The sequence below is a fragment of the Cervus elaphus genome, chromosome 3 (genome assembly GCF_910594005.1).
Source record: "Cervus elaphus chromosome 3, mCerEla1.1, whole genome shotgun sequence".
In the NCBI taxonomy this organism is placed as follows: domain Eukaryota; kingdom Metazoa; phylum Chordata; class Mammalia; order Artiodactyla; family Cervidae; genus Cervus; species Cervus elaphus.
Genome location: NC_057817.1, coordinates 19,651,644 through 19,678,168, shown reverse-complemented (window position 1 = coordinate 19,678,168; position 26,525 = coordinate 19,651,644). Strand labels below are relative to the sequence as shown.

At 39.4% G+C, this 26,525-nt stretch overlaps 1 protein-coding gene across 3 annotated transcripts in view; it reads left to right on the top strand.

Moving 5' to 3' along the window:
- The window catches only part of POC1B (POC1 centriolar protein B), a 100,606-nt gene that overhangs the window by 29,431 nt on the left and 44,650 nt on the right, over positions 1 to 26,525 (top strand). For all 3 annotated transcript variants that reach the window (XM_043880902.1, XM_043880895.1, XM_043880908.1), the window contains exons 4-9: positions 2,021 to 2,200; positions 12,479 to 12,586; positions 12,709 to 12,824; positions 13,956 to 14,089; positions 16,751 to 16,819; positions 17,438 to 17,590. In XM_043880902.1, coding sequence (XP_043736837.1) covers positions 2,021 to 2,200; positions 12,479 to 12,586; positions 12,709 to 12,824; positions 13,956 to 14,089; positions 16,751 to 16,819; positions 17,438 to 17,590 — 760 coding nt within the window. The remainder of the gene's footprint in view (positions 1 to 2,020; positions 2,201 to 12,478; positions 12,587 to 12,708; positions 12,825 to 13,955; positions 14,090 to 16,750; positions 16,820 to 17,437; positions 17,591 to 26,525) is intronic.

Sequence of the window (26,525 nt, the reverse complement as noted above, 5' to 3'; positions counted from 1 at the left end):
TGTGGAGGGCCCAGTAAAGATCAAGGCAGATTCTGATGGTGCTGACTTTCCTTGGCTTCCTGATCACATTAGATGCCGTCTCCACTTTGTTTACTCTGGGCCGTATACTGAGAATCATGCTGTCCTCCTGACTTCTGCTCAGAACATTCCCTTGAAACCTCACTGGACTAGTCCCCGAATGCTCCCTCCTATGTTATTTTAATTATTCGTGGTGAAATACCACGTATCAGGTGATGGAGATCTATGACAGAGTCGCCTCTGCCTGCTACAGACCACTGGAAGGGAAAGCCAGGATGGATCTAAGAACCATTTAAGTATCGACTCTTCCCAGCAGAATTCAGCAAAGCATACTGAGCTCTTTTTACATGCCTGACGTTGTGCTCGATGCTGGTCTTTTAGAGATAAGTAAGTCATGATTCCTGTCCTCAGAAAAATTATTGCCTAATAGGAGAGAAGCAGGTCTATTTTATAACAAACATTACTGTATACTACGATAAGCAAAATAGACATGGCAGATAGGGAACAAGTAAGCCTATCTGGGTTGGTGAAAGGGGGCTGGTTAAGAGGAAGCAGTCAGGCTAAGAAAGCAGCTAGTGCAAAGCCAGAGGATTGTTTGAGGCAGTGTGGCTCTCTTAACTGTACAAAGGTCAGTGCAGTTGCAGGAGGTCTTGCCAAAGAGCTTGGGCATTGTACTTTTTCTTGGAGAGCAGCCTATGACACATTTACACTGGGATTTATATGCCTAGAATCACACATTTAGCAAGTCTATAAACACAGTATGTAGGTGACTGGAGGGGGATAAAAGATTAGAGTGGGGAGACCAGTTAAGAGGCTTTTGGAGTAATCTAGGTGAAGGATACAGAGGGTGTGTATATCCACCTTAATACGAGCACAGCTGCGATGCAAAGAAGAGAAGGGATTCAGGAGATTTTTAGGAGGTGATGGCGATCTCACTGTCACTAAATAGGTCTGTTGACCCCTCGGATACTGGGGAAGAGGAGGAGCTGGGTGTAACTTCTAGGCTTCTGCCAGTTCTGCTGCCTAATCTTCTTAACACACTTGTGGCAGTTTTTCCCATAAGGCATCACCTGTATAAATGTGACTTTCTGAATGGAAAAAATTGCTAAGTCTAAATGTGGTATAAAGTGAAAGTACCTTGGGAAAGTGGAAACGCTGACACAAAGTAGCATTTCTTGAATGTCACTGTTTATAACTCCAGTTCCATCTACTAGCCTGCCCCGAATCATTTCAGTACTTTTCCTGCTGCTGCTTCTTAAATGCCACACATTATTTTCATCGTTTTTTTTTTCTTCCCTATTTTCTTTTCTGCACCCTAGCCAAGAAAAAGAAAGAAGGTATCTGAAATTTCAAGGTGTTGAGAATCGAAGTTTGTTATTACCATTTGTCTTTTGTTTTGCTTGTGAATGTAAGATTGGGCTCAGAGGTGAGCAAGATCTTAGGTACACCCCAGAGGTCTCAGTTCCCATTGCTGGTGGGTCAAAACAGGAGAGTCAAATCACCCAGGGACATTCTTTGTCAAGGCATATGATACAGAGGACATTTCCTGCTTCCCAACCTAGATTGCCAGCCCACACAACTTCCATGTGAAAGTTTGAAAACACTGCCTTAGAGCTCTTTATTTAACGAATCTTAGCTTTGCTAGGTTGCAGTTTATTTAAATTGTATATTGCGGCCTCTAGAGGAACAACAGGAACTTAAAATACATGGTAGAGATTTGTTCAAAATATTATTTCCTAGCTTCCCGTTAAAACAAAATCAGCAAATGAATTTCCGGGTCATGACCACCAGGGTCTCTGTCTTGTTAAGTATCAGCTGTGACTTCAGTGAACAAAACCGGCTTAAACAGTTCTGATGCAGAGTGCAATACAAAACAGCCTTTCCACACTTTTTGTCAGTTTTTATGAGTTAAACTATGGTATATGTTTCAAAGTCTGTATACTGATGAGATCTTGATTATAATTAAATCACATGTTATAAATGTTAAACTATTTATTTCCAGGAGAGGGAAATCCTCTGAATTTAAAGCTCACACGGCTCCAGTTCGAAGCGTGGACTTTTCAGCCGATGGCCAGTTTCTTGCTACAGCTTCTGAAGACAAATCTATCAAAGTATGGAACATGTGTCGCCAGCGCTTCTTGTACTCCTTGTACCGACACACACACTGGGTTCGCTGTGCCAAGTAAGTGCAGGGTTTCACCGTAAGGTTTCCATATTTTTTTTCTTGCCATAGTCTGTATTTTACCCCCAAATCCCAGAAAAGGGGATTGAGGGCAAATTCACTCATTCATTTATTTATTTATTCATCAAATGTTTATTGTGTGCCAGAAATAATAATAAACAAAATGGTCAAAAACTGCCGCTCTCACGAAGCTTATATTCTAGGGAGGGGAGACAGAGAATAAGCAAATAGGAAACTCGATATGGTGGGTCAGATGGTGGTAAGTGCTGTGGAGAAAAACGGAGCTGCTGGTTTAAACGGGGTGTTCAGCGACTGCTCCCAGAGAGGGTGACCTTTGGGCAGAGAGCGAGGGGAGGGCAGGGAGTGAGGGTTGGAGATGTTTGGGAAAGGAATGTCCTGCACAGAAGAAACAAGAGTGAAAGCCCTCGGGCGGGAGCCGGGTGGCCATGTGAGGAAGAGCAGGAAGGCAGGGGTGGTGGAGAGTGTGGGAGCGTGGAGGAATAGCCCCGATGGACAGGTGGAGCAGATGAGCCACTGGAGCCTGTTCCTCTCTCTGACTTAGTTTAGTGGGATCTCCCTGACCACCATGTGGAGAGTAGACCATCGAAAGTCAGGACAGAGCTGGGAAGTATGGGCTGTTGCACTTGTTCTCATCTTGGTTTGGTCCACAGTAGTGGCTGTGGAGATTTTGAGACGTGGTTGGATTTTTAGATCATTTATTCAGTTGACCCTTGAACAACGTGGGTTTGAGCTGCAGGGGTGGTTGGTTAAATCCACAGATGCAGAACTGTGAATATGGAGGAACCTTGGATTCCTAGGGTAAACTAAATTCCACGTGGATTTTTCACTGTGCAGAGGGTTGGTGCCCCTAACTACCATGTTGTTCAAGGGTCTACTGTAGTTAAGTTACAAGCAAAAGTACTTGCTGTCTTATTGGATGGGATGAGAGAAAGAGGAACCAAGAATGACTCCATAACCTTTGGCAACATTCTACTGGGACGAGTGCTATCATAAGTGTTATTAGCATCTGCTAACAGCCAGGGAGCCCTCTATTTCTAAGACACGCTGCTACAGTACTTAAAATATGTATCTCCTTTCCTTATTGAAATTGGCCTGGGAGGGAAGCACTTTTGTTTTAAATTCCTTATTTAAAGTGTGATCCGAGTTCTTTTTTGTTATGGATCTGTTCTCCTGGCATGACTTTGCATTTAGAGGGCTGGCGTGAGACAGGCCAAGTCTTATTTGAGCTCGTACTGCTGGGGGACACCCTGTGCTCAAAACACTGATTTGAGAATGATGCTGATTCTTTAGAGGAGAGTGGAGCTGTGAGAGGAAGGCAGAAATTGCTGTCTAATTACATGGTGTGGTTTCGGGATAAAGCCATACCTGGAATTATTAGTAAGGGAAGGGGAAGAGGGGGGGAGGGAGACAGAGATACGAGCCTTAAAACATTTCCTTTCACTCTTTTTTTGAAAGGCACTTTCCATAGGAAGTGATCCTGAAGGAGAGTTTCGAAAAGCGGGAGTGGACCTTGCATACCGTCATGTGCACTCATAATATCTGTTGTATCTCCAGCCCCAACACTGCCTTCATTTTCAGCATCATTATCCCTTGTGGAGACTTTTGCAGTAAACCTCCCTCATTTATTGAGGCTTTGTTCGTGTTCTCAAACTTAAGTTCTCTTTGTGCTTCAATCTGCATTGTTTCTATTGGCCTGTTTTCAAGTTCAGTGGCACTTTTTCCTTACCATGTCCGGTGTACTACAAGCTTATCCATTTCTCTGAGATTTTCCATTTGTGTGCTCATTATGCTCATCGTTTCCATTAAATTCTTGAACATATTTATAATAGTTCTAAAGTCCTTGTCTGTTAATTCCAATATTTATGTCATATCCGAGTCAAAATTTTTGCTTGTTTATATTTTTAAAATTTTTTGTTATATGCTCAAACATGGCTAAATGTTTGAGAGTATGAGTTACTCTATCATCTTCTAAAAAGTGTTGAGTTTTGTTTTGGTAAGCTGTTACACTTCTGTTGGCCTAGCTAGATTGTGTTGGATATAGACTTTTTAGGGTGGATCTAGAGTGGCTTTACTCTTGTTTTTTTTTCAATCCTTCTTGTCCTGAGCCTTATCAGGTTTGTATTTAATCAAAGACTCAAGACTTGGGTACATTTGGAGGTATTTCTGCTCTTCACAGGTCCTTTTATCAATCCTGCCCTCAAGATTCCAGCCCTTCAGCAGTTCTGAATTCTAATTGCTGTTTATCTGCCCAGTGAGACTGCAGCTGCTTCCATGGGCTCTGTGTCCTTAAGCCATGCCTGAGAAATGCTCCCAGGTAGAAATTTGGGACGCATCTGGTGCTTATCTCATTTGTTTTCTAGCTCTCAAGTTTCACAACCCTGTTCTGTCTCTCATCAGTGCCTAAAAACAATAGCTTCATATATTTTGCTGAGTTGTATGATTTTTTATAGTAGGGGAGTAAGTCATTGCTACCCTTATTCAGAATGGGAAGCTTTGCCAAAGGCATTTAGTGGAAACTTACAAGTTGATTTAAAAATTCATATGTATGAATTAAATGTCCAAGAATAACCACAAAAAGAATGACCAGAAAAAGTTGAAAGAAGCTTGTGTAACCGACTCCTAGAACACAGTATAAACCTGTAGAAATTAAAATAAGACAGTCATGGTACCAGATTAGAAAAATGGGTCATAGAAAGTTCAGGTGCAGATCCGCATATGTTTTCTGATAAAGATGGTAATTCCAATCAGTGGTGAAGTAGATGAATAGTTGTTAAAATATTAAGATGATATTAAGTAGTTATTTAATATATTAAAATGTATGTATGTAGTTCAGATAATTAGGTTTGGAAAAATTTAAAGTTAGATCTGTATTGCACACCACACATTTACAAAAATTACAGATGAATTAGGTTAACATTAGAAATAGTCTAAGTGATACTGCTTTTCCTTCCAATGCATTGACAATGTATTTAAATGAATGTAGAGGGTCAACAGAGCAATTATTTCTCCTCTAACTATTTGAATTTTAAGTGTGCCGTGGACTTAAGTAATTAAAGTTCAGTGTCTTGTTTCTGGGCCCAGTTCTGACTGTGAGTTTGTCCCTGGAGCCCAGACTCACTCCATGCGGCATAGACGCAGTGCCCATTAGTGTAAGGACAGCTGCTGTGTTTTCTAGGCTAACTGTTGTTTCAATCATACATCTTGATTCACAGAAATTTTTTTTTAAGATATATGTTATCTATTGGGAGATATATTCATGCTTTAAAAATAGAAATTAGTATAGTCTTTTTAGAAATCCATTTGAAAATATATCAGGAGTCCTTGTTACAGTGAGTTCACAACTGGAAATCTATCCTAAATAGATTTATTCAAATTTCTTATTCAAAGAAAAAATCTGTATTTAAAGATACTGTTTTCAGTATAATTTATAATGATGAGAACTTGGAAATAATCAAGTTCTCCAAGTAGAGAAAGCTGGTTAAATAAACTTAAATGATTATATAGCTATTGAAAGAAGATATATAAGTAGTGACTTGAAAATATGTTTGTGTTTGGGGTAGGAGGGGCAATATTCAGAACTCGTGATTATAATATAAAAGATCTATACGTGAACAAAAGATAAAGTTCCTGCATAGACACAATATTATATGATTTTGTTTGAGTGATGGTGCTATGGGGCTGTTTCTACTTACTATATTTCCCAGCTTTTTTAAACTTGCAATTTGTCTTTAATGAGTAGTGAAGAAAACATGTATTGTTTGAAATATCTACATATGCAAGTGAGAAATACTTATTTTTAGTGGCAGAAGAATTTTTCTAAAAGTTCAGTATTTAAAAATAATGTGTGCTGTGGGGTAACTTGTGTTTTTTTATGGTATCCTTAGTCAAGTAGAGGCCAATGAAACAACTTTTCCAGCATTGTTTCTCTAGCATTAATTTTCATGGGGAAAATCTGACCTTAATTTTCAGTTTTTGGTTGTGTTACAAGTGATCTTTGATCCTCTGAATTGCAAAGACTTTTCTGTATTTGGGTAAACTATATATAGTATAAAATTTACCACTTAACCAATTTTCAGGTGTATAGTTCAGAGGCATTAAGTACGTTCATGTTGTGCAAATAGTTACAAAAGTTTTACACATCAGCTTTCACTGACTGTGTGTATGCATGCTTAGTTGCTCAGTCATGTCATTGACCATAATATGAAGTTAGTCCCAATCCCATTGCAAAGTTTTTTAATGCTCTACCTGTTTACTGAAAGGCATGCTCAGTACTAGGGGCTTCCCTTGTGGCTCAGCTGGTAAAGAATCCACCTGCAATGTGGGAGACCTGGGTTTGATCCCTGGGTTGGGAAGATCCCCTGCAGAAGGGAAAGGCTACCCACTCCAGTACTCTGACCTGGAGAATTCCATGGACTGTGTAGTCCATGGGGTTGCAAAGAGTTGGACATGACTGAGCAACTTTCACTTTCATACTCAGTACTGTGTACTGTGTCTGGGGATACAGCAGTGAATAGGACAAATGTAGTCTCTCTCCTCCCAAGGTTTACATTCTGTTAGGGAAGCAAATGGAATAACTGGCTGTGTGGGGAGCAAACCTACTGGGGGAGGATCCTGAGCAGAGACTTGAAGGATTTAAATTGATTTAAATCCTCTTAGGTATTTAAAGGGCTTCCTTGGTGGCTCAGATGATAAAGAATCTGCCTGCAATGTGGGAGACCTGGGTTCGATCCCTGGGTTGGGAAGATCCCCTGGAGAAGGGAACGGCTACCCACTCCAGTGTTCTGGCCTGGAGAACCCCATGGACTGTATAGTCCATGGGGTCACAAAGGGTCAGTATTTGAAACAAGATAAAGGGAGGGAGCAGTGTTTGAAGCAAAGCGAACGGCGTATGAGGGACCACCTGGGGCAGGAACAGGGAGACGAGGGGTGCAGCGCCAGGAGTGTAAGGTGATGATGAAGAGACAGGAGGGCAGATCCTCGAGGCAGTTTTTCCCGTGAAAAATGTGAAACCACCAAAGGTTAATAAAAAAAAAAAAAAAGATTTATAGATGGTTCTTGATTGTGGATAGTGGAACGTCAGCAGGGCCTGTTAGGATCTGAAGAGGCAGGGTCTGGTGATGGACTGGAATGTGACGGTGAGTGGAGGACACAGGAATCACGCTTGACTCCTAGGTTTCTGGCTCGAGAAATCATTTATTGAGAAAAGGAACACTGGAGTTTGGGGAGGAAGATGAGTTCAGACTGGGACAAGTACGGAGTCAGAGAGCCTGCAGGGTATCCAAGAGGAAGCGCTTACTAGGCAGTTCTCCTTATGGGTGGGAATCCCAGGAGAGAAGTCCGGGCGTGCAGATGGTAAATGATCCAACAATAATTAGCACACTTCACAGTATACCTAAATCTTTTTACATCTCTTTCCTCTGCTTTTTGTCTCTCAGCAGTTATAGGAATGAATTCTATCACTGCGACCAACAGATGGTTTCTCTTCTAATGCTGACCAACACTTAAAAAACATAAATGTTTTGCTTATTGCCTGAACTCCACCTTCAGTATGTAAACCCAAATCCCATCAAAGCAAACTTTGAGGCTGCCAATTTTTTTTTTTTTTTTAATGAGCCTATGAAAGTTTTGCAAGAGTCGGACCCGACTTAGCAAGTAAACCACCACATGAAAGTTTCAGGCTTGAATGCAGTTTAGACTCTCTCATTATCCAGGCAGAAAACAGTGGCTCGGGTGGTTAGGAGCTTCATGAGGTTACATAGCTGGGCAGCTGCAGAAATGGCCTAAAATTCAGGACTCTGTACTGACCGAGCAGTCTTCTTTTCACTGCTTTCCCCTCCTATTGAGTAGCTGCTGGCTTCAGAGTACCACTTACTAATGATTTGTTTCTTAAGGGACATGGAACAATGCCTACTTTGGTCTCAGAACCCTGAGGGCCAGAAATGTAAGTTTGGTTTTTGAGAATATATTTCTTTCTATGTTTTCTTCATTCTCTCCTTCTCTTCCCCTATTTCCTTTCTATCCTCCCTTATTTTAAATTCTTTTTTTTTTTTAACCCCCAGGCAGTTGGAGCCTTGGGTGTGGCTGATAACTAATTCCTAAATGTCGCCTATCTAACTTTCAAATTAAACCATTTCCTTCTCCTGCGTGGAGGGCTGATAGTTGAGTCACAGGCTCTCACCTCAGAAGGCTTAGCCCTTCCTCCGTGCAGCTAAGTGTCTGGCAGGGGTGGAGATGTGTGCCCTTGTGTTTTTTCCCCTCAGCTTTATGAAGATATAATGACATATAACCTTGTATAAGGGTAAGGTGTACAGTGTGGTAATTTGGTACATGTACGTATATAGTGGTTTTTTATAGAATGTTTAGTCTAATGATAAGAATTATCCAAATGAGAATTTTGATTTCTTATTAATGCACTTTAAAACTCAGGGTTCACGGATCTGTTTGAGTCACTAATGAAGAAATAACTCAATCACTGTGCTTATGGACTACAGTTTTACATATAGTTTTAGGAACCCCATAGATTCAAAGTTAAAGAACTCCTATTATATACCTTGGGCTACTCTCAAGGACATATGAACCAGTTTTTCTAGAAAAACGCTTGAGAATTTCCTCCTTTTCTCCAAAGTACATTGTAAGGGATTGAATAAGAAGTGGTTAACTTCTCAAATGCCTTACAGACAGTTCACATCTGCTGATCCATTAGTCACCATTGACTAATATCCATCTTGGTGACACGCTTGCTGGAAGTTTTATTTTTTTTCTTTTTTTTCCCCATTTACTTTTATTAGTTGGAGGCTAATTACTTTACAATATTGTAGTGGTTTTTGTCATACATTGATATGAATCAGCCATGGATTTACATGTGTTCCTCATCCCAATCCGCCCCCGCCCCGCCGGAAGTTTTAAAAGGTGGTTGGGTGGTACTGAATTAGAGAGTTAGAAATTTGTTAATGTCTTGGTAGAAATTTTATATCCTCTTAATATTCTTAAAATTAATAACCCTGTTAGGTATTGTTTGAGCCCTCAAAAAAAAAAGGACTGTCATTTTGTGGTCAAAGTCAGGGCAAAGAGTAGCCTCTTTTATTGGTGCTAAACTCTCTCTGATATATCTAGTTAAAAATAAAAGGGAGGGCTCCTCCTGCGCCCGCTGCTGGCTCTGGGGGCGCAGAGTGGGGCCAAAAAAAAAAAAATAAAATAAAAATAAAAGGGAGGAAAAGGCCAAATTGCCATTGTCACTTTCAACCCTTCCAAAGACAAAAAAGCTTCCCAGGTGGCACTAGTGGTAAAGAATCCGCCTGCCAATGCAGATGATGCAAGAGATGTGGGTTCGATCCTTAGGTTGGGAAGATGCCCTGGAGGAGGAAATGGCACCCCATTCCCCCCATTCCAGTATTCTTGCCTGGAAAATTCCATGGGCAGAGGAGCCTGGTGGGCTGTAGTCCATGGGGCTGCAAAGAATTGGACGTGGCTGAGGGACAGCATGCACACAAGAGACAAAAAGAACCTGCAGACAGTCCATGCAGGGCTTGGAATACAGTGTCCAGAGCAGGCTCCTGAGCCCCGCCTCCCCGAGCTGGAGATAGAAACATCCTCTCTGCACCGGCTCCTTTCATCCCAGCCAGCTCCTCCACTCCCCACTTATCTGAAGTTCACATTCTCTTCATTTCATTTCTCCGTCTCTGGGGAAATTTCTCCCAGGCTGTAATTCCAGCTGCTTGGGATGAATTTCTGGCTAGTCAAGGTAAAATTCTTTTCCTAATTCACAAGTTTCTTCTGGGGAGCTTCTAGTGACTAACGGGTACCTTTTTGTTAAAAACTTTTTTCTTACCGTTATCTAGAATTATATGATTTGTGTGCCTTCCCTCCCACCTAGAATGAGAGCCTGCTGAAAGCAGGGGTCTCATCGGTCTCACTGACCGCGATATTCCTGTAACCAGGTCAGTGCCCAATGCCTGCTTCCTGCAGGTGCTCAGTAGATATTTGAATGAATCAATGAATGAATATCTTTCCCACAAACTCCTCAAGGGCACTGATGGGGCACGGCGGCAGACACACACAGAATTTTATTAAAAGTGGTCAGCCTGTCAAGCAGAACCCAGGCACTTAGCCTCCTAAGAGCATGGCCTTGTGGTTTGCTTCCACTTTAGAACTTTCTGTGGTCACAGAGAAGCCACACAGAACTTCCTGTGCGCTCCTCTGGCCAGTAAGAGAAACGTTCCTTTCTGTCGGAGTCTTCAGCAGAGCGGCCGAGCGGTTTGGCCCTGGAGCCAGACTTCCTAGGTCACATCTTCCTGGCTGTGTGACTGGCAACTTCCTGTGCCTTTACACGCCCTGGTTGATTCATCTGTAAAGTGAGGCCAGCAGTAGCCCTTGTTTGGTAGGGTTATTTTGAGAATTAAATGAGTTGTCATAAGTAGTGCTAAGAACCATTCTAGCACATAGATGCTCAGTTAATGTTGGCAGGATAAATGAGGATGGTGGTAGTTGTGGCGGGGGCAGTGGTTGTATTTGGCCAATAATGTCAGAGCGTGAGTTTGTACTTTGTACTCGGCTTTCACCTAATCCTTCTGTTTTATTACATTTTTCATCATTGCTTTCTTAAAATGTAAGAACTGAGTCATCTCTTAGAAATAAAATTTTAAATGTTCACATTAAGTAATTTTTTAAAAAGATAGCATTTTAAGAAACACACTTTGATTTCTTGTATTAATTATTTATAATTTTATGCAGAGGTTATTGTCATGGGGATACTGAATAGGTTTTTCTGCTCCAGAATCTATACAAAATAAGTTTCATCTCTTTGGAGTGTTTCTATAATACTGTCATTCATATCTGAATCTTCCTCACATATTTTCTAAAGGAAAAGATTAATATGTTATTATAAAATCAAGCTGAACTGCCCAGTGTGGGAGATATTTCCTTTCAAGTTTATTTCTTTGAATTTTTAAAGACTATTTCACATAGAATTTAATTATGCATCTCTGTCCTTTTTAAAATATGGTGAATTCATAAACTCTAGATTGAAAGTTTCTGTTAGGAAGAATTATTTTTAGGCCAGCCTTAAGAACAGGAGTTGGGAGGAGGGGATGGTGAGAGAACAAAAAGAAAAGCTTTCAATTATAATCCACACCCTTACTTAGTTGAAGACTTTCATAGTAATCTGGGCCGAGAGGGAAACTACAAATAAAATTGAAACATAATTGGTCTGTGACCTAAATTTGTCTTTTTTGGGTTTTGTTATTGCTAAAGTATTAATGGCAGAATTAGTATTCATAGTTTCCTGATAGTTTTCACTTCCTTTTTGATCTTCTGCCCTTCTGTCTCCATTTTTCAAAGGCACTTAAGGCAGAAAAGCAACCTTGGAAAGGATCTTAAAGGGAGAGAGAGTATAAAAGCAGTAGACAAGATGTTTGAGAATTTTCTCGTTTTGTTTTTTAATGGGGTGTGTGGATAGTAGGTGTGTCCATGAAGGAGCTTCAGTTTTGTATCAATGAGTTGTCCTATTTTCAGTTCATTGAAGCTCTCTGGCCTCCCCTCATCCAGGAAGTTACAGATTTGGGGAATCTGTTCTCCTGTTGATGATATAGTCACTCAGTCGTGTCCGACATTTTGTGACCACATGGACACATTTTGTAGCCTACCAGGCTCCTCTATACATGGAATTCTCCAGGCAAGAATACTAGAGTTGGTTGTTATTTCCTTCTCCAGGGGGTCTTCCCGACCCGGGGATCGAACCCAGGTCTCTCACATTGCAGGCAGATTCTTTACCGACTGAGCCACCAGTGAAGCCCCTATTGATGATAGCATTCAATTTTAATTCTTAAGATACCAGTCCTTTTCTTACAAAGAGCTTCACTGCAGGGTTGGTAAGATGAGTAATAGAGACTCTCTTGGGTCATATGGATAACACCGGAAAATCACAGAAATAGAGAATACTTAAAAAAAAAAAAGCATAAGATATTTGACTTGGAAGCAGTGCAGACCTAGAACAGGTACCATAAAAGTAAATCATTTAAATAAAAGAATAAAAGGTTGAGAAACTTGGTTAGTCTATATAGTATATTGTGATCTTTTTTAATGGTTTATTAATGTCATTCATTGTGTTATTTTCAGTTGGAAAGATGTTGGTAGCAGAACGTGATTCTGCTGCATGCTGTGGTATCATTTAATACATATAGCCTGACTTGTGTGTCATGGTAGAGTTGATTGTGATTCTCAGGAGCCTTCCACAAGAATGATCTTTCTTATGCTCTCCAGGTTTTCACCTGATGGCAGGCTAATTGTATCATGCAGTGAGGATAAAACTATTAAAATCTGGGATACCACAAATAAGCAGTGTGTCAACAACTTCTCAGATTTCGTAGGGTAAGTCCATTTCTCTTTTTGAATTTTTATGGGTTAGTATGCTAAGGAGACATTTAATTGTTTACAATTCAAATAAAGAAAGAGAAATTGAAATATTAGACCATCTTATTCCTCCCTCCCAGGTTTGCAAATTTTGTGGCTTTTAACCCTAATGGTACATGCATAGCTTCAGCAGGTTCTGACCATACTGTGAAAATCTGGGATATAAGAGTGAACAAGCTACTCCAACATTATCAAGGTAAGGATTCCCATAACAGAATTGAATTGTACAGTGAGCTTCTCTTACACTGGCAGAGACTATTATCAGTGTGGCTTGGCCCTATTACTGAGTGTGATGCACTGACCAGAGAAAAGTTAGTTACCATCAGCAGCATGGTCCAAGGAGCTGGGGTAGGTGCCAGCCTGCAGAGGGAGGTGGATGAACCTTAAAAATGATGCCAGAGCTGTTAAAAAAAAAAAAAAAGGAAAAAGAAAAGAAAAAAAGTTACTATAAGATTTTCAGACTTTGGTTATCTGCTTTGTACAAGAATCCAGGATTAAAATTGACTCAGAATGAGATACCTGAGCATAAATAGGTGTTATAACTGGCAGAAAACAACATCCTACTGTGCCTGTCTATTAAAGTTAAAAGAGAAATGAATTGATTTCTTAATGTGTATTAGATTTATATTAAATCCAAATTTCCGTTCCTTAATAAACATAATGTAGCAGACACTGTGCTAAATTCTCACATCAGCCCTCAGAGGTATTACTGTTACCTCCACTTTAAAGACAAGGAAATTGAGGCTGAAAGAGCCTATGTAACTTGCTAAAATATCGCTCGGACTGACATGGGTCTTTCTGTTTACAAAGTACGCTTCTACAAAGTACAGTGATTAACAAACTTTGATCACTGTGTTATACTGCCTCCTGTTGGAAGGATGGTGTCCAGAAATGAATTCTCAAACTGGCACGGCTGCCCTTCTCCAAAGATATCTCCATACTCTTCGCCTTGTCCCAAGCAACTAACTGGTTATTAAATTTAGTTTAAGGCTAGGATGTATACGTTACGTGAACTGGTGGTAGACAATGGTTGTTTATATTGGCACTATATCCAAAGATTTTATAGTTAGGTAGTTAATAAGACCATCTTTCCTTGACAGATTCTCATTTGTAAAGTTTTTCTGTCTCATGAACTGGAAGCTTAAGCTGTTTGATGCCACACTACTTATTTGTCTTAGTGAGCTATGTAGAGTTTTGGTGCTATGGAGACAGACATTACCTCTAATTGATTCTTGCTTTCAACCTCATATTGCTAGTAGGGTAAAGGGGCATCTTTAGAATTAAGAATTATTCTCTGAACTTTTTGCTTTTATTTTCCACAAATCAGTTCACAGCGGTGGAGTTAATTGTCTGTCGTTCCATCCTTCGGGTAACTATCTCATCACTGCTTCTTCAGATGGTACGCTGAAGATCCTGGACCTCTTAGAAGGAAGGCTTATATACACACTTCAAGGACATACGGTGTGAACCCTAAGATATTTGCTTTAGCTCTGATCCACCTTATTATATGGCTGTATTACTTTCCCAAGTGTGCTACACATGGCTGCTATTACAATTTTATTTTTGGTTTTTTTGCTTGCAAGGATGTGTTTTCATCCTCTGGAAGCAGCTCTTCGAAATATTATTTATTGTAGTTCTTGTCAAAATCAATGTGTATCTTTCAATGGCCGGTAACGTAACCCTCCACGGCTGTCTTCCTCGGTATGTAGTATGGGTCTGACTGGTTAAATGGTGACAGATACGTGTTTTTCTGACTTCTGCTCTTTCCCTTCACGTGCCAGCTCTGACCCTCTCAGCCTCCCCACCCTTTCACTCTTGTCTTCCACTAAACTGATGGGTGAGTTTAGAAGGAGAAACTTGACAAGTCGAGCCTAATGCCCTCAGCTCTTAGGAGCCTGTGCTCATGGCTCTCCTCTGGCATTTCTTGTGGGGAGGCCAGCCCTTGTCCAGTCTTGCCTGTGACGGGGTACTCAAGTGTGACTCATTCTGGGTTTCAGTTCTAGAAAGCCTGTTTGCCCACAGATGAAGCCATGTTCTCTCTTTACAAGCCCTCATCAGTAAGAAAGATAGTATTTCTTTGTCTTATTTTTTAATTAGTTTAGGAATTCAGTGGGGAAATGGGGTGCTGTTTATGGAGCCTGTTCACTCAGACACACATGCACATACTGATATATAATATTGCAAAGGAAAACTTTTTTAAGTGTAAAAACTATTCTTCCTTTCTGGGTAAATGTTCAAACTTCTCTAAATTTTTTAGAATACATCCCCCTCTTCTTTTAAAAATAAGATGTACTAGGTACTTCCTTTTAACCAAGTATAAGCGATTTATATCCAGAAATAGACTGGGCTTTGTGGTCTAGGGGAGAAGTTTTCTTTTTCTGTCTTCATGTATCCTGCTGGGCTTCCTGCTTGCTTTATCATTTGTTTCACAGCTGTGTTAGAGGGAAGCAGAAATAGACAGTTAACCAGCTCAGATATATGTGTACCCATGGATTTGGGCTGGATTAACAACCAATAAAAGTGGCCATGGATTAAAATATCCTTGGAAGAAGGACTGAGTACTGGGAAAAAAGGTAAATAAAATAATTTAGGAGAAAAGCACTATACACGAAGATGGAAATTTTCACAGTCTGGACGTGAAGGTATTTATGAGGTGTTAACCTGAGACTGTGGGCTGGTCTACGTGAAAGATATAAGAGGCTTTTCCCCATAAGTTTTCATGTATAGATTCTGTTCAGTTCAGTTGCTCAGTTGTGTTTGGCTCTTTGCAACCCCATGGACCGCAACACCCCAGGCTTCCTTGTCCATCACCAACTCCTGGAGCTTACTCAGACTCATGTCCATTGAGTCAGTGATGCCATCCAACCATCTCATCCTCTGTCATCCCCTTCTCCTCCTGCCCTCAATCTTTCCCAGCATCAGGGTCTTTTCCAATGAGTCACATCTTCGCATCAGGTGGCCAAAATATTGGAGTTTCAGCTTCAGCATCAGTCCTTCCAATGAACACCCAGGACTGATTTCCTTTAGGATGGACTGGTTGGATCTCCTTGCAGTCCAAGGGACCCTCAAGAGTCTTCTCCAACACCACAGTTCAAAAGCATCAGTTCTTCGGTGCTCAGCTTTCTTTATAGTCCAACTCTTACATCCATACATGACTACTGGAAAAACCATAGCTTTGACTAGACGGACCTATGTTGGCAAAGTAATGTCTCTGCTTTTTAATAAACTGTCTAGGTTGGACATAGCTTTTCTTCCAAAGAGCAAGCATCTTTTAATTTCATGGCTGCAGTCAACATCTGCAATGATTTTGGAGCCCCTCCAAAATAAAGTTTCTCACTGTTTCCATTGTATGGAATGGAACTTATTACTGACTTATTAAAAAAACAAACAGTATACTAGCATTTCTGAGATGAGAAATGAATCCTCTTGACTAAAAGCTGACCCAGAGGTCATTCTATGACTGTGCCAAGAGCCGTCCAGCGCCGCAGCCATTGCTTACCACGCTCACTTTCCTGTTACCTCCCACCCTGATAACTGCAGTAACTTCCTAAGTGGCTTCCAACTGTTCGTTCAAACTCCAGCTCATCATTCTCACAGTCATGGTATCAGTTGTCATCAGTCACAGCTCTTCTCCTATCTGTGTCCTGCTCTCAGAACTTTAAGTGGCTCACTGTTGGCCCACGTGAAGAACTCGGTGAAGCATGTTGGGGTTCAGGAAATGACTTCTCTTCATACAGCCTCGTTCCCATCACTTCCAGGGTTATCATTCAGCTTCTGCTAGTGATTTGTTGAATAAGATTCCAAAGCCAGAAAATTTTAACAGAAGAAATTCTTACTCACTGACCTATGCACAAACTTCTTTAAAGGGAAGAAAAGTGTATTTTCTCATTTTTATTAGTATCTCTTTTTCAGTTAGTATTGTTTATAGATGTCTTCAGATAACTGAGTTGATGCTTTGATTCTCTTTGCCTGCCTTGGTTGCTAGCAGCTGAATATGTCCTCAGACTTATTGCATAAATAGTCTGCACAAATTAGGATGAAAAATTAATACTCACAGCCTTCTTGGCCACGGAAACACATTATCAAATGCTTTTTTTCCTTTTATCTCCCTTTATGTCTTAGGGGCCTGTCTTCACTGTTTCATTTTCAAAAGGTGGAGAGCTGTTTACATCAGGAGGTGCAGATGCACAGGTTTGTAAAGCTCTCTGCTCCCTCTTTGATTTGATTAGGGAAAATGGAATCTGAGACCTCAGCTGAGATTTTTACAACCAGCTAGTTTGTCTATTTCAGATGATTATGAATGAATTTATATTTTAGTTAGTGCCAGGGAATCTGCTCTCTCGTAGCTGAAATGGTACCAGTTCTGATCATTTTTGGAACTCAAATAGCAGTTATTTTCTTTTGCTCATCTTTATACTTATACATAAAACTAACACTGAGTGCCTAATATTGGTGTGGGCCTTTTCACTTGAATTGTTGCCTAATCTATTGTCTGTGTGTTTTATTTTTCAAATGTTGATTAAACTTCTTGAGTATGGTACATTTAAATTGTAACAAGTCTGTATTTATTTGAAATGACCAAAAGTCATTCAGAGCCACATTTATTGAATAAGGTGGACATAAAGAAAATTCAGAATATGAAATCTCTCCCTATTACCCTTTTAAAAAGTATTGAGATATAATGTGGGAATATATATCTAGCCTTCCTAACTATTTTGACAGCCTATTCTATATGTTCATTTTTTAAAAATTTCCTTCTACTACTTGTACTTGCAAATCAGTAACTGCCAACTTGATTAATTTTTATAGGTCTTATTATGGAGGACTAACTTTGATGAACTGAATTGTAAAGATATTAGTAAAAGAAACCTCAAAAGACTGCACTTTGATTCACCGCCACATCTTCTCGATATCTACCCAAGGACACCACATCCGCATGAGGGAAGAATTGAAACTGTTGAAGTGAGTATTTAATGAGTATTTGCCCTGCCATTTGTAAGTGTTCACTTTGGGACTGTTGGTGAATTATATGCTTGGAATTATACTTAATTATATAAAGCCTAGTCCTCCTTTAAAACAACAGCACTTTAAGAAACAATTATATTCACTAATAAAACTATAAATAGAGTAGTATGTAAAGTGCTAAAGCCTCATATTTGCAGCTTGAAGATTTAGAAATAAAACTTAAAAACTGTGATAATAATAATGGGAAATGAAGAATCAAATCTAAGGCCTCTGGCTGTAAAGTCTGAACTAGTTCGTGTTCTAGATGTGTTTAGGAAAGTCGTGTGATAGCTGTCATGAGAACAGCTGAAAGGCAAGAATTTTTAGAGCAATTATTGAAATGGGTATCTTGAAGCAAGTCTTATGAACAGTAAGAAGAGGTTTAAGCATTACATCTAGTAATTGAGACCATTTTACTGTTTGCCAACATATATTTTCAAGTATATAATTGTCTATTTAGCTGTAAATTTGTCTTTGCTGGATACTTAGCTGGTATTAGTCTATTTCTTTCCATTTTGCATGATTCTTCTTAAGTTCGTTTTTCTCTCAGCAAGAGCTGAAATCAGGAATCACTATTGTCTGTTCATCTGAATTTTTTCCCCCAATCATTGGCAGAATCCTTCTTTGTTTTTAGAGTAGATGTTTTGAATTTTTAAGACGTTATTCCTGAATGGCAGTCCCCAGCCACTTCGTGACTGTTGTTCACGCTGCAGTTCGACTCCCTTCCAAATGGTTCCTGGGTCCCTCACCCGCTGTCAGTCCTTTAATTTTGGTTTCGTCACTCTTGGTCTTTTGTCCTACCACAGCTGTTTCTGTTAGTCTCAGGGTTTGTGTGTGTGTGTGTGTGTACACTCAGGAGTAAGTTTCCAGAAAAAATTGATATCTTTGGACAGTTTTCTAGATTTTGTTTAATTTGGCCACATCATTGGGATTTCTTTCCTTGTTTTTCCATGGTAGTGTTTATTTTCAGTTCTTTGCTATAATTTTTGTCCTTTTCAACTTGCCACCATTTTTCCAGACCTTCTAAAGTATTTTACCATTGTGCTTTACTTAATCTTTGTGCCATTTATTGTATTATCATTTCCTCACTTTTCTCTCTTTTTTTTAAATCAGTTATTTCAACATTTATTGTAAAATGTAATAATAGGATAATGTGTTGAAATGAGAACATTCAGTTCAGTTCAGTTGCTTAGTTGTGTCCGACTCCTTGCGACCTCATGGACTGCAGCACGCCAGGCCTCCCTGTCCATCACCAGCTCCCAAAATTTACTCAAACTCATGTCCATTGAGTCAGTGTTGCCATCTAACCATCTCATCCTCTGTCGTCCCCTTCTCCTCCTACCTTCAATCTTTTCCAGCATCAGGGTCTTTACCAATGAGTAAGTACTTCACATCAGGTGGCCAAAGGATTGGAGTTTCAGCTTCAGCATCAGTCCTTCCAATGAATATTCAGGACTGATTTCCTTTAGGATGGGCTGGTTGGATCTCCTTGCTGTCCGAGAGACTCTCAAGAGTCTTCTCCAACACCATAGTTCAAAAGCATCAATTATTCGGCACTCAGCTTTCTTTATAGTCCAACTCTTACATCCATACATGACTACTGGAAAAACCATAGCCTTGACCAGATGGACCTTTGTTGGCAAAGTAATGTCTCTTCTTTTTAATATGCCTGTCTAGGTTGGTCGTAACTTTTCTTCCAAGAAGCAAGTGTCTTTTAATTTCATGGCTGCAGTCAACATCTGCAATGATTTCGGAGCTCCCCAAAATAAAGTCTGTCACTGTTTCCATTGTTTTCCCATCTAATTTGCTATGAAGTGATGGGACCAGAAGCCATGATCTTAGTTCTGAATGTTGAGCTTTAAGCTAACTTTTTCACTCTCCTCTTTCACTTTCATCAAGAGGCTGTTTAGTTCTTCTTCGCTTTCTGCCATAAGTGGTGTCATCTGCATATCTGAGGTTATTGATATTTCTCCCAGCAATCTTGATTCCAGCTTGTGCTTCATCCAGTCCAGCATTTCTCATGATGTACTCTTCTTATAAGTTAATCAAGCAGGGTGACAATATACAGCCTTGACATACTCCTTTCCCAGTTTGGAACCAGTCTGTTGTTCCATGTCCACTTCTAACTGTTGCTTCTTAACCTGCATACAGATTTCTCAGGAGGCAGCTCAGAACATTAAGTGAATGTAATATCATTTGCTTTTTTTTTTTATTATATATTCCTAGACTCTACAAATATTTATTAAGTTCATACTATGTGTAAATACATGGTGGTATATGTTTTAGATCTTCAAAATGGATTGTAAGAAGTTCCATTTTCACCAGTATGATTAAATGGATACCTCCCACTAAAAACAACTATGAATGCTTGATAAACTGTAGTCATCTATGTATTTACATGAGGATGGCTCATGGGATTTTATTCTATGCAATAGATGGTATTGCATTGAAATCATCATTCATTTTTAAGATAAAGTATATACATTTTTAACTGGAGGATAATTGCTTTACAGTGTCGTGTTGGTTTCTGCGATACAGCAGTGTGACTCAGCCTCCCTCCTACTTCCCTCATCCCACCCCTCCGGGTTGTCACGGAGCACCAAGCTGAACTTCCCACTGGCTGTTTTGCACATGTACTATGTATATGTCAATGCTGCTCTTATCTGTGCACCTCCTCTTCTCCTTCCCCACCTATATCCACCAGTCTGTTCTCTATGTCAGCATCTCTATTTTTTCCCTGAAAATAAGTTCATCAGTACCACTTTTCTAGATTCCGTTTGTGTATGTTAACGTATGATATTTGTTTTTCTCTTGCTGAGTGACTTTACTCTGTACAACAGGCGCTAGGTTCATCCACCTCACTCAATTCATTCCTTTTATGGCTGAATAATATTCCATTGTTGATATGTACCACAGCTTCTTTGTTGATTCATCTGTTGATGGACATCTAGCTTGCTTCCGTGTCCCGGCTATTGTAAATAGTGCTGCCATTAACACTGGGGTACATGTGTCTTTTTGAAATATGGTTTTCTCAGCGTATATACCCAGCAGTAGAATTGCTGGGTCATATGGTAGTTTTATTCCTCGTTTTTTAAGGAATCTTCATACTGCTGTCCATAGTGGCTGTATCAATTTACATACCCATCAACATTGCAGGAGGGTTCCCTTTTCTCCACATCCTCTCTAGCATTTACTGTTTGTAGATTTTTTGATGATGGCCATTCTGACCATCATGAGGGATACCTCATTGTAGTTTTGATTTGCATTTCTCTAATAATGGGCAATGTTGAACATCTTTTCATGTGCTTGTTGGCCATCTTTGGAGAAATGGCTTCTTTGGAAAAATGTCTGTTTAGGTGTTCCACCCGTTTTTTGACTGGGTTGTTTTTCTGATATTGAGCTGCTATAACTGTTATTTTGGAGATTAATCTTTTGTCGGTTGCTTTGTTTGCAATTATTTTCTCTTTTGAGGGTTGTCTTTTCAGGATTGTTACCTTAATTTCTCTTTCTGACTTTTTGTTGTTAATATATAGGAATGCAAGGGATTTCTGTGTATTCATTTTGTATCCTGAGGCTTTACTAAATTCATTGATTAGTTCTAGTAATTTTCTGGTGGCATCTTCTTTAGATGTGTTCTGTGTATTGTATCATGTCATTTGCAAACAGTGGAAGTTTTACTTCTTTACCAGTCTGGATTCCTTTTATTTCTTTTTTTTTTTCTTTCTGTGATTGCCATGGCTAGGACTTCCAAAACAATACTTAATAATAGTGGCAAGAGTGGGCATCCTTGTCTTGTTCCTGATCTTAGAAGAAATGCTTTCACTCTTTCACCATTAAGAATGTTTGCTCTGGGTTTGTCATATATGGCCTTTATTATGTTGAGGTAGGTTCCTTCTATGCCTACTTTCTGGAGAGTTTTTATCATAAATGGGCATTGAATCTTGTTGAGAACTTTTCCTACATCTATTGAGATGATCATATTGTTTTTATATTTCAATTTTTTAATATGGTGTATCACATTAATTGATTTGTGTGTGTTAAAGAATCCTTGCATCCCTGGGATAAACCTCACTTGATCATGGTGTATCATCCTTTTAATGTGTTTGTTTGGATTCTGTTTGCTAGTATTTTGTTGAGGCTGGTTGTTCATCAGAGATATTGGCCCATAATTTTCTTTTTGTGACATATCTTCAGTATTGATATCAGGGTGATGATGGCTTCTTATAATAAGTTTGAGAGTTTTCCTCCCTCTTTTGGAAGAGTTTGAGAAGGATAGGTGTTAGCACTTCTCTAATATTTGACAGAATTTGCTTGTGAAGACATCTGGCCCTAGGCTTCTGTTTGTTGGAAGATTTTTTTATCACAGTTTCAATTTCAGTGCTTGTGATTGGTCTCTTCATATTTTCTATTTCTTCCTGGTTGAGTCTTGGAAGGTTTTACTTTTCTGAGAATTTGTCCGTTTCTTCCAGGTTGTCCATTTTATTGGCATATAGTCACTTCTAGTAGTCTCTTGTCTGTTATGATCCTTTGTATTTCTGGTTGTCTGTTGTAACTTCTCTGTTTTCATTTCTAATTTTATTGAATTAAGTCATCTTTTTTTATTGATGAGTCTGGTTAAAGATTTATCAGTTTATTTTTTATTTAAAGTTTATCTTTGCAAAGGACAAACTTTTAGTTTTATTGATCTTTGCATTTGTTTTATTTGTCTCTATTTCATTTATTTCTACTCTGATCTTTGTGTTTCTGTCCTTCTACTAACTTTGGAGTTTTTGTTCTTCTTTTTCTAGTTGCTTTAGGTGAAAGGTTAGGTTGTTTATTTGATATTTTTCTTGATTTTTGAGGTAGGTTCATATTGCCATGAACTTCCCTCTTAGCACTGTTTTTTTACTGCATCCCATAGGTTTTGAGTTGTGTTTTCATTGTCATTTGTTTCTAGATTTTTTTTTATTTCCTCTTTGATTTCTTCACTGACTGACTACTTAAAAACTTACTGTTTAGCCCCTGTGTGTTTTTTTACAGTTCTTTTTCTTCCTGTAATGGATATCTAATCTTACTGCATTGTGGTCAGAAAAAAGTGCAATTTTCTTAAATCTACCAAGGCTTAATTTGTGACCCAAGATGTGAATTATTCTGGAGAATGTTCCATGTGCACTTGAGAAAAAAGTGTATTCTACAGTTTGGGGATGGAAGGTCCTCTAGATATCAATTAGGTCTATCTGGTCCAATGTGTCATTTAAGACTTGTTTCCTTACTAATTTTCTTTCTGGATGATATGTCCATTGGTGTGAGTGAGGTGTTTAAGTCCCCCACTATTATTGTGTTACTATTTCCACTATTATAGTTAGCATTTGCCTTGTGTACTGAGATGCTCCTGTGTTGGGAGCATATATATTTATAATTGTTATATTTCCTTCTTGGATTGATCCCTTGATCATTATGTAGTGTCCTTCCTTGTCTCTCGTAATGGTCTTTATTTTGAAGTCTATTTTATCTGATATGAGAATTGCTATACCTGCTTTATTTTGATTTCCATTTGCATGGAATATCTTTTTCCAGCCCCTCACTTTCAGTCTATATGTGTCTCTAGGTCTGAAGTGGGTCTCTTGTAGACAGTATATATAGAGGTCTTATTTTTGTATCCATTCAGCCAACCTGTGTCTTTAAGTTGGATTGTTTAATCTATTTACATTTAAGGTAATTATTGACATCTATGATCCTACTGTTGTTGTTGTTTAGTCACTAAGTCATGTCCAGTTCATTTGTGACCCCATGGACTCCAGCCCACCGGGCTCCCATCCATGGGATTTCCCAGGTAAGAATACTGGAGTGGATTGCCATACCTCCTCCAGCGGATCACCCAACCCAGGGATCAAACCTGCATCTCATGCATTGACAGATGAATTCTTTAACACTGAGCCACCAAGTCCATAATCCTATTACCATTTATTGTTTGGAGTTTGTTTTTGTAGATCTTTTCTTTCTCTTGTGTTTCCTGTCTAGAGAAGTTCCTTTAGCATTTGTTATAGAGCTGGTTTGGTGGTGCTGAATTCTTTTAACATTTGCTTATCTGTAAAGATTTGATTTTCTGAATCTGAATGAGATCCTTGCTGGAAAGAGTAATCTTGGTTGTAGGGCTTTTCTCCTTTTATCACTTTAAGTATATCCTGCCACTCCTTTCTGGCCTGCAGAGCTTCTGCTGAAAGATCAGCTGTTAACCTTATGGGGATTCCCTTGTATGTTATTTGTTGCTTTTTGCTTGCTGCTTTTCACATTTTTCTTTGTGGTTAATTTTTGTTAGTTTGATGAATATGTCTTGTCACATTTCTCCTTGGGTTTATCCTGTATGGGACTCTGCATTTCTTGGACTTGATTATTTCTTTTCCTTTCAGGGAAATTTTCACTTATAATCACTTCAAAAATTTTCTCAGACCCTTTTTTTTTCTTTTCTTCAACTAGGCCCCCTATAATTCAAATGTTGGTGAGTTTAATATTGTCCCAGAGGTTTCTTGAGACTATTCTCAATTCTTTTCATTCTTTTTTCTTTATTCTGCTCTTCAGTAGACCAATCTATCTTCCAGCTCACTTACTTATCTGTTCTTCTGCCTCAGTTATTCTATTAATAATTTCTTCCAGAGTATTTTTGGGCTTTCCAGGTGGCATTAGTGGTAAAGAACCTGCTTGCCAATGCAGGAGACAAAAGAGACGTGAATTTAATCCTTGGATTGGGAAGATCCCCTGGAGGAGGGCATGGCAACCCACTCCAGTATTCTTGCCTGAAAAATCCCATTGACAGAGGAGCCTGGTTGGCTATAATCCACAGGGTTGCAAAGAGTCAGACATGACTGAAGCAACTTAGCACACACAGTATTTTTAATTTCAGTAATTATGTTGTTCATCACTGTTTATTCTTTATTTCTTCTAGGTCCTTGCTAAATGTGTTAAAAGAATCTTGCATTTTCTCCATTCCATTTTTGAGATTTTTAGATTGTGTTTACTATCATTACTCTGAATTCTTTTTCAGGTAGTTTGCTTATTATTTCCTGTTTGTTTTTTGCAGCTCCATGGTCTGTCGGTCCTGTGGGTTTTTACCTTGTTCCTTCAACTGTGCAATAGTTCTCTGTCTTTTCATTTTGTCCTAGGGTTGTGTGTGAGGTCTCCTATCCTCAGGCTACCCTGGTGGCTCAGACGGTAAAGTGTTTGCCTACAATGCGGGAGACCTGGGTTCAATCCCTGGGTTGGGAAGATCTCCTGGAGGAGGAAATGGTAACCCACTCCAGTATTCTTGCCTGGAAAATCCCATGGATGGAGAAGCCTGGTAGGCTACAAGCCATGGGGTCGCAAAGAGTTGGACACGACTGAGCGACTTCACTTTCACTTTCAGTTTATCCTCAGGCTATAGGGTCATAGTTCTTGCTTCCCGTCTCTGCCCCTGGTGGGTGAGGTTGGTCCAGTAGCTTCTGTAAGCTTTGTGTTGGGAGGGGCTTGTGCCCACATTCTGGCCAGTGGAGGTGAGTTTTTTCCTGCTGATGGGCAGGGCCGTGTGAGGTGGTGTGTGTTGGGGTATCTATGGGCAGCCTGCCTGCTGCTCCTTGGGACTGTGTTCCTGTCTTGCTTATTCTTTGGGTGAGGCACCCAGCACTGGGTGCTTCAGACAATTGGGTGGTGCTGGGTCTTGGATTTGAATAGAGGCTTTTGTGGGAGTTCTCACCAATAATACTGCTTGGAGTCAGGAGTACTCTTGTGGTCCAGTGTCCTGGACTCAGCACTCCCACCCAGAGGCTAAGGCCCAACTTCTGGTTAGTGAACCAAGACCCCATAAGCCGTTTGTCATGGCAATAAAGGGGACTTAAAAAAAAACAAAAATGAAATCCCAGACAAATGGTAAAAGCAAAATTAGACAAGCAGAAACAAAAACAAAAGAACACATATACACACACATGAAGCTAAAACAGAAAGCAGATTACAGGAGAGCAACCTGACAAACAAAAGAAAGCAAAAATGAAATCAACCAGTTAAAAACAAAACTAAAATACAAACCAGAAAGCAGAACCAAAGCAGAGTGCCAGCTGAGGAATAAAGCAAAGAAAAAAAAAAGGCAAAAATGGTAAAAGGAAAAAAAAAAATTCAGAAAAGCAAATTTGAAATGAAAGTATATATAAAAAATATCTGTATATATTAAAACAACATCAACAAGAAGATCCAAAAAGAGCCAAACAAAGCCCAAAAAGAAAACAAAAAACAACACAAAATTTTAAAAAGACAGTGTAGCAGAAAGCCAAAGTAGAAGTAGAACATATATAAAAGAAATAAAAAGTATGATTAAAAAAAATATATATCCCCAAAGCCTAAATATAAATAATAATAATAAAAACAACAACCACAACATCAGAGAAAAAGGAAGGGAAAGAAACCCTAAAAACCCAGAACCAACAGCAGGAGTCTCTCCCCTACTTCAGCTCCCCCACCCCCAGGTGCAGGTCTGGTCCTGCGTGCTCCCCTCCTGCTCCTCCTCCTTTCATCCTGCCCAGTCAGGCACAGATGTGTATAGTCCTTTCCTGTGGCCAAGGACTCCTACTAGTGCTCAGCCAGTGTTCTGTGAGAAGTGTTGTATCTCTAGATGTACTCCTGATCTATCTGTGGACAGAGATGCACTCCATGTCCACCTACTTTTCCACCATCTTGCTTCTCCCACTTTTATTTCTTTGAAAGAAAGAATATATTGTAATTTCTGGTTTATCACATTTTGTTTCAGTTTCTACAATTATAGATGCATTTGTTGACCCCCTGTGATCAAATGAACTCACATCAAGTACATGTGAAATATATTTTAACTTGAGTTTCCTTTTCTTGCTTTACCTATGCTGGTTTTATTGACTCTTGGTGTTTTTCATGC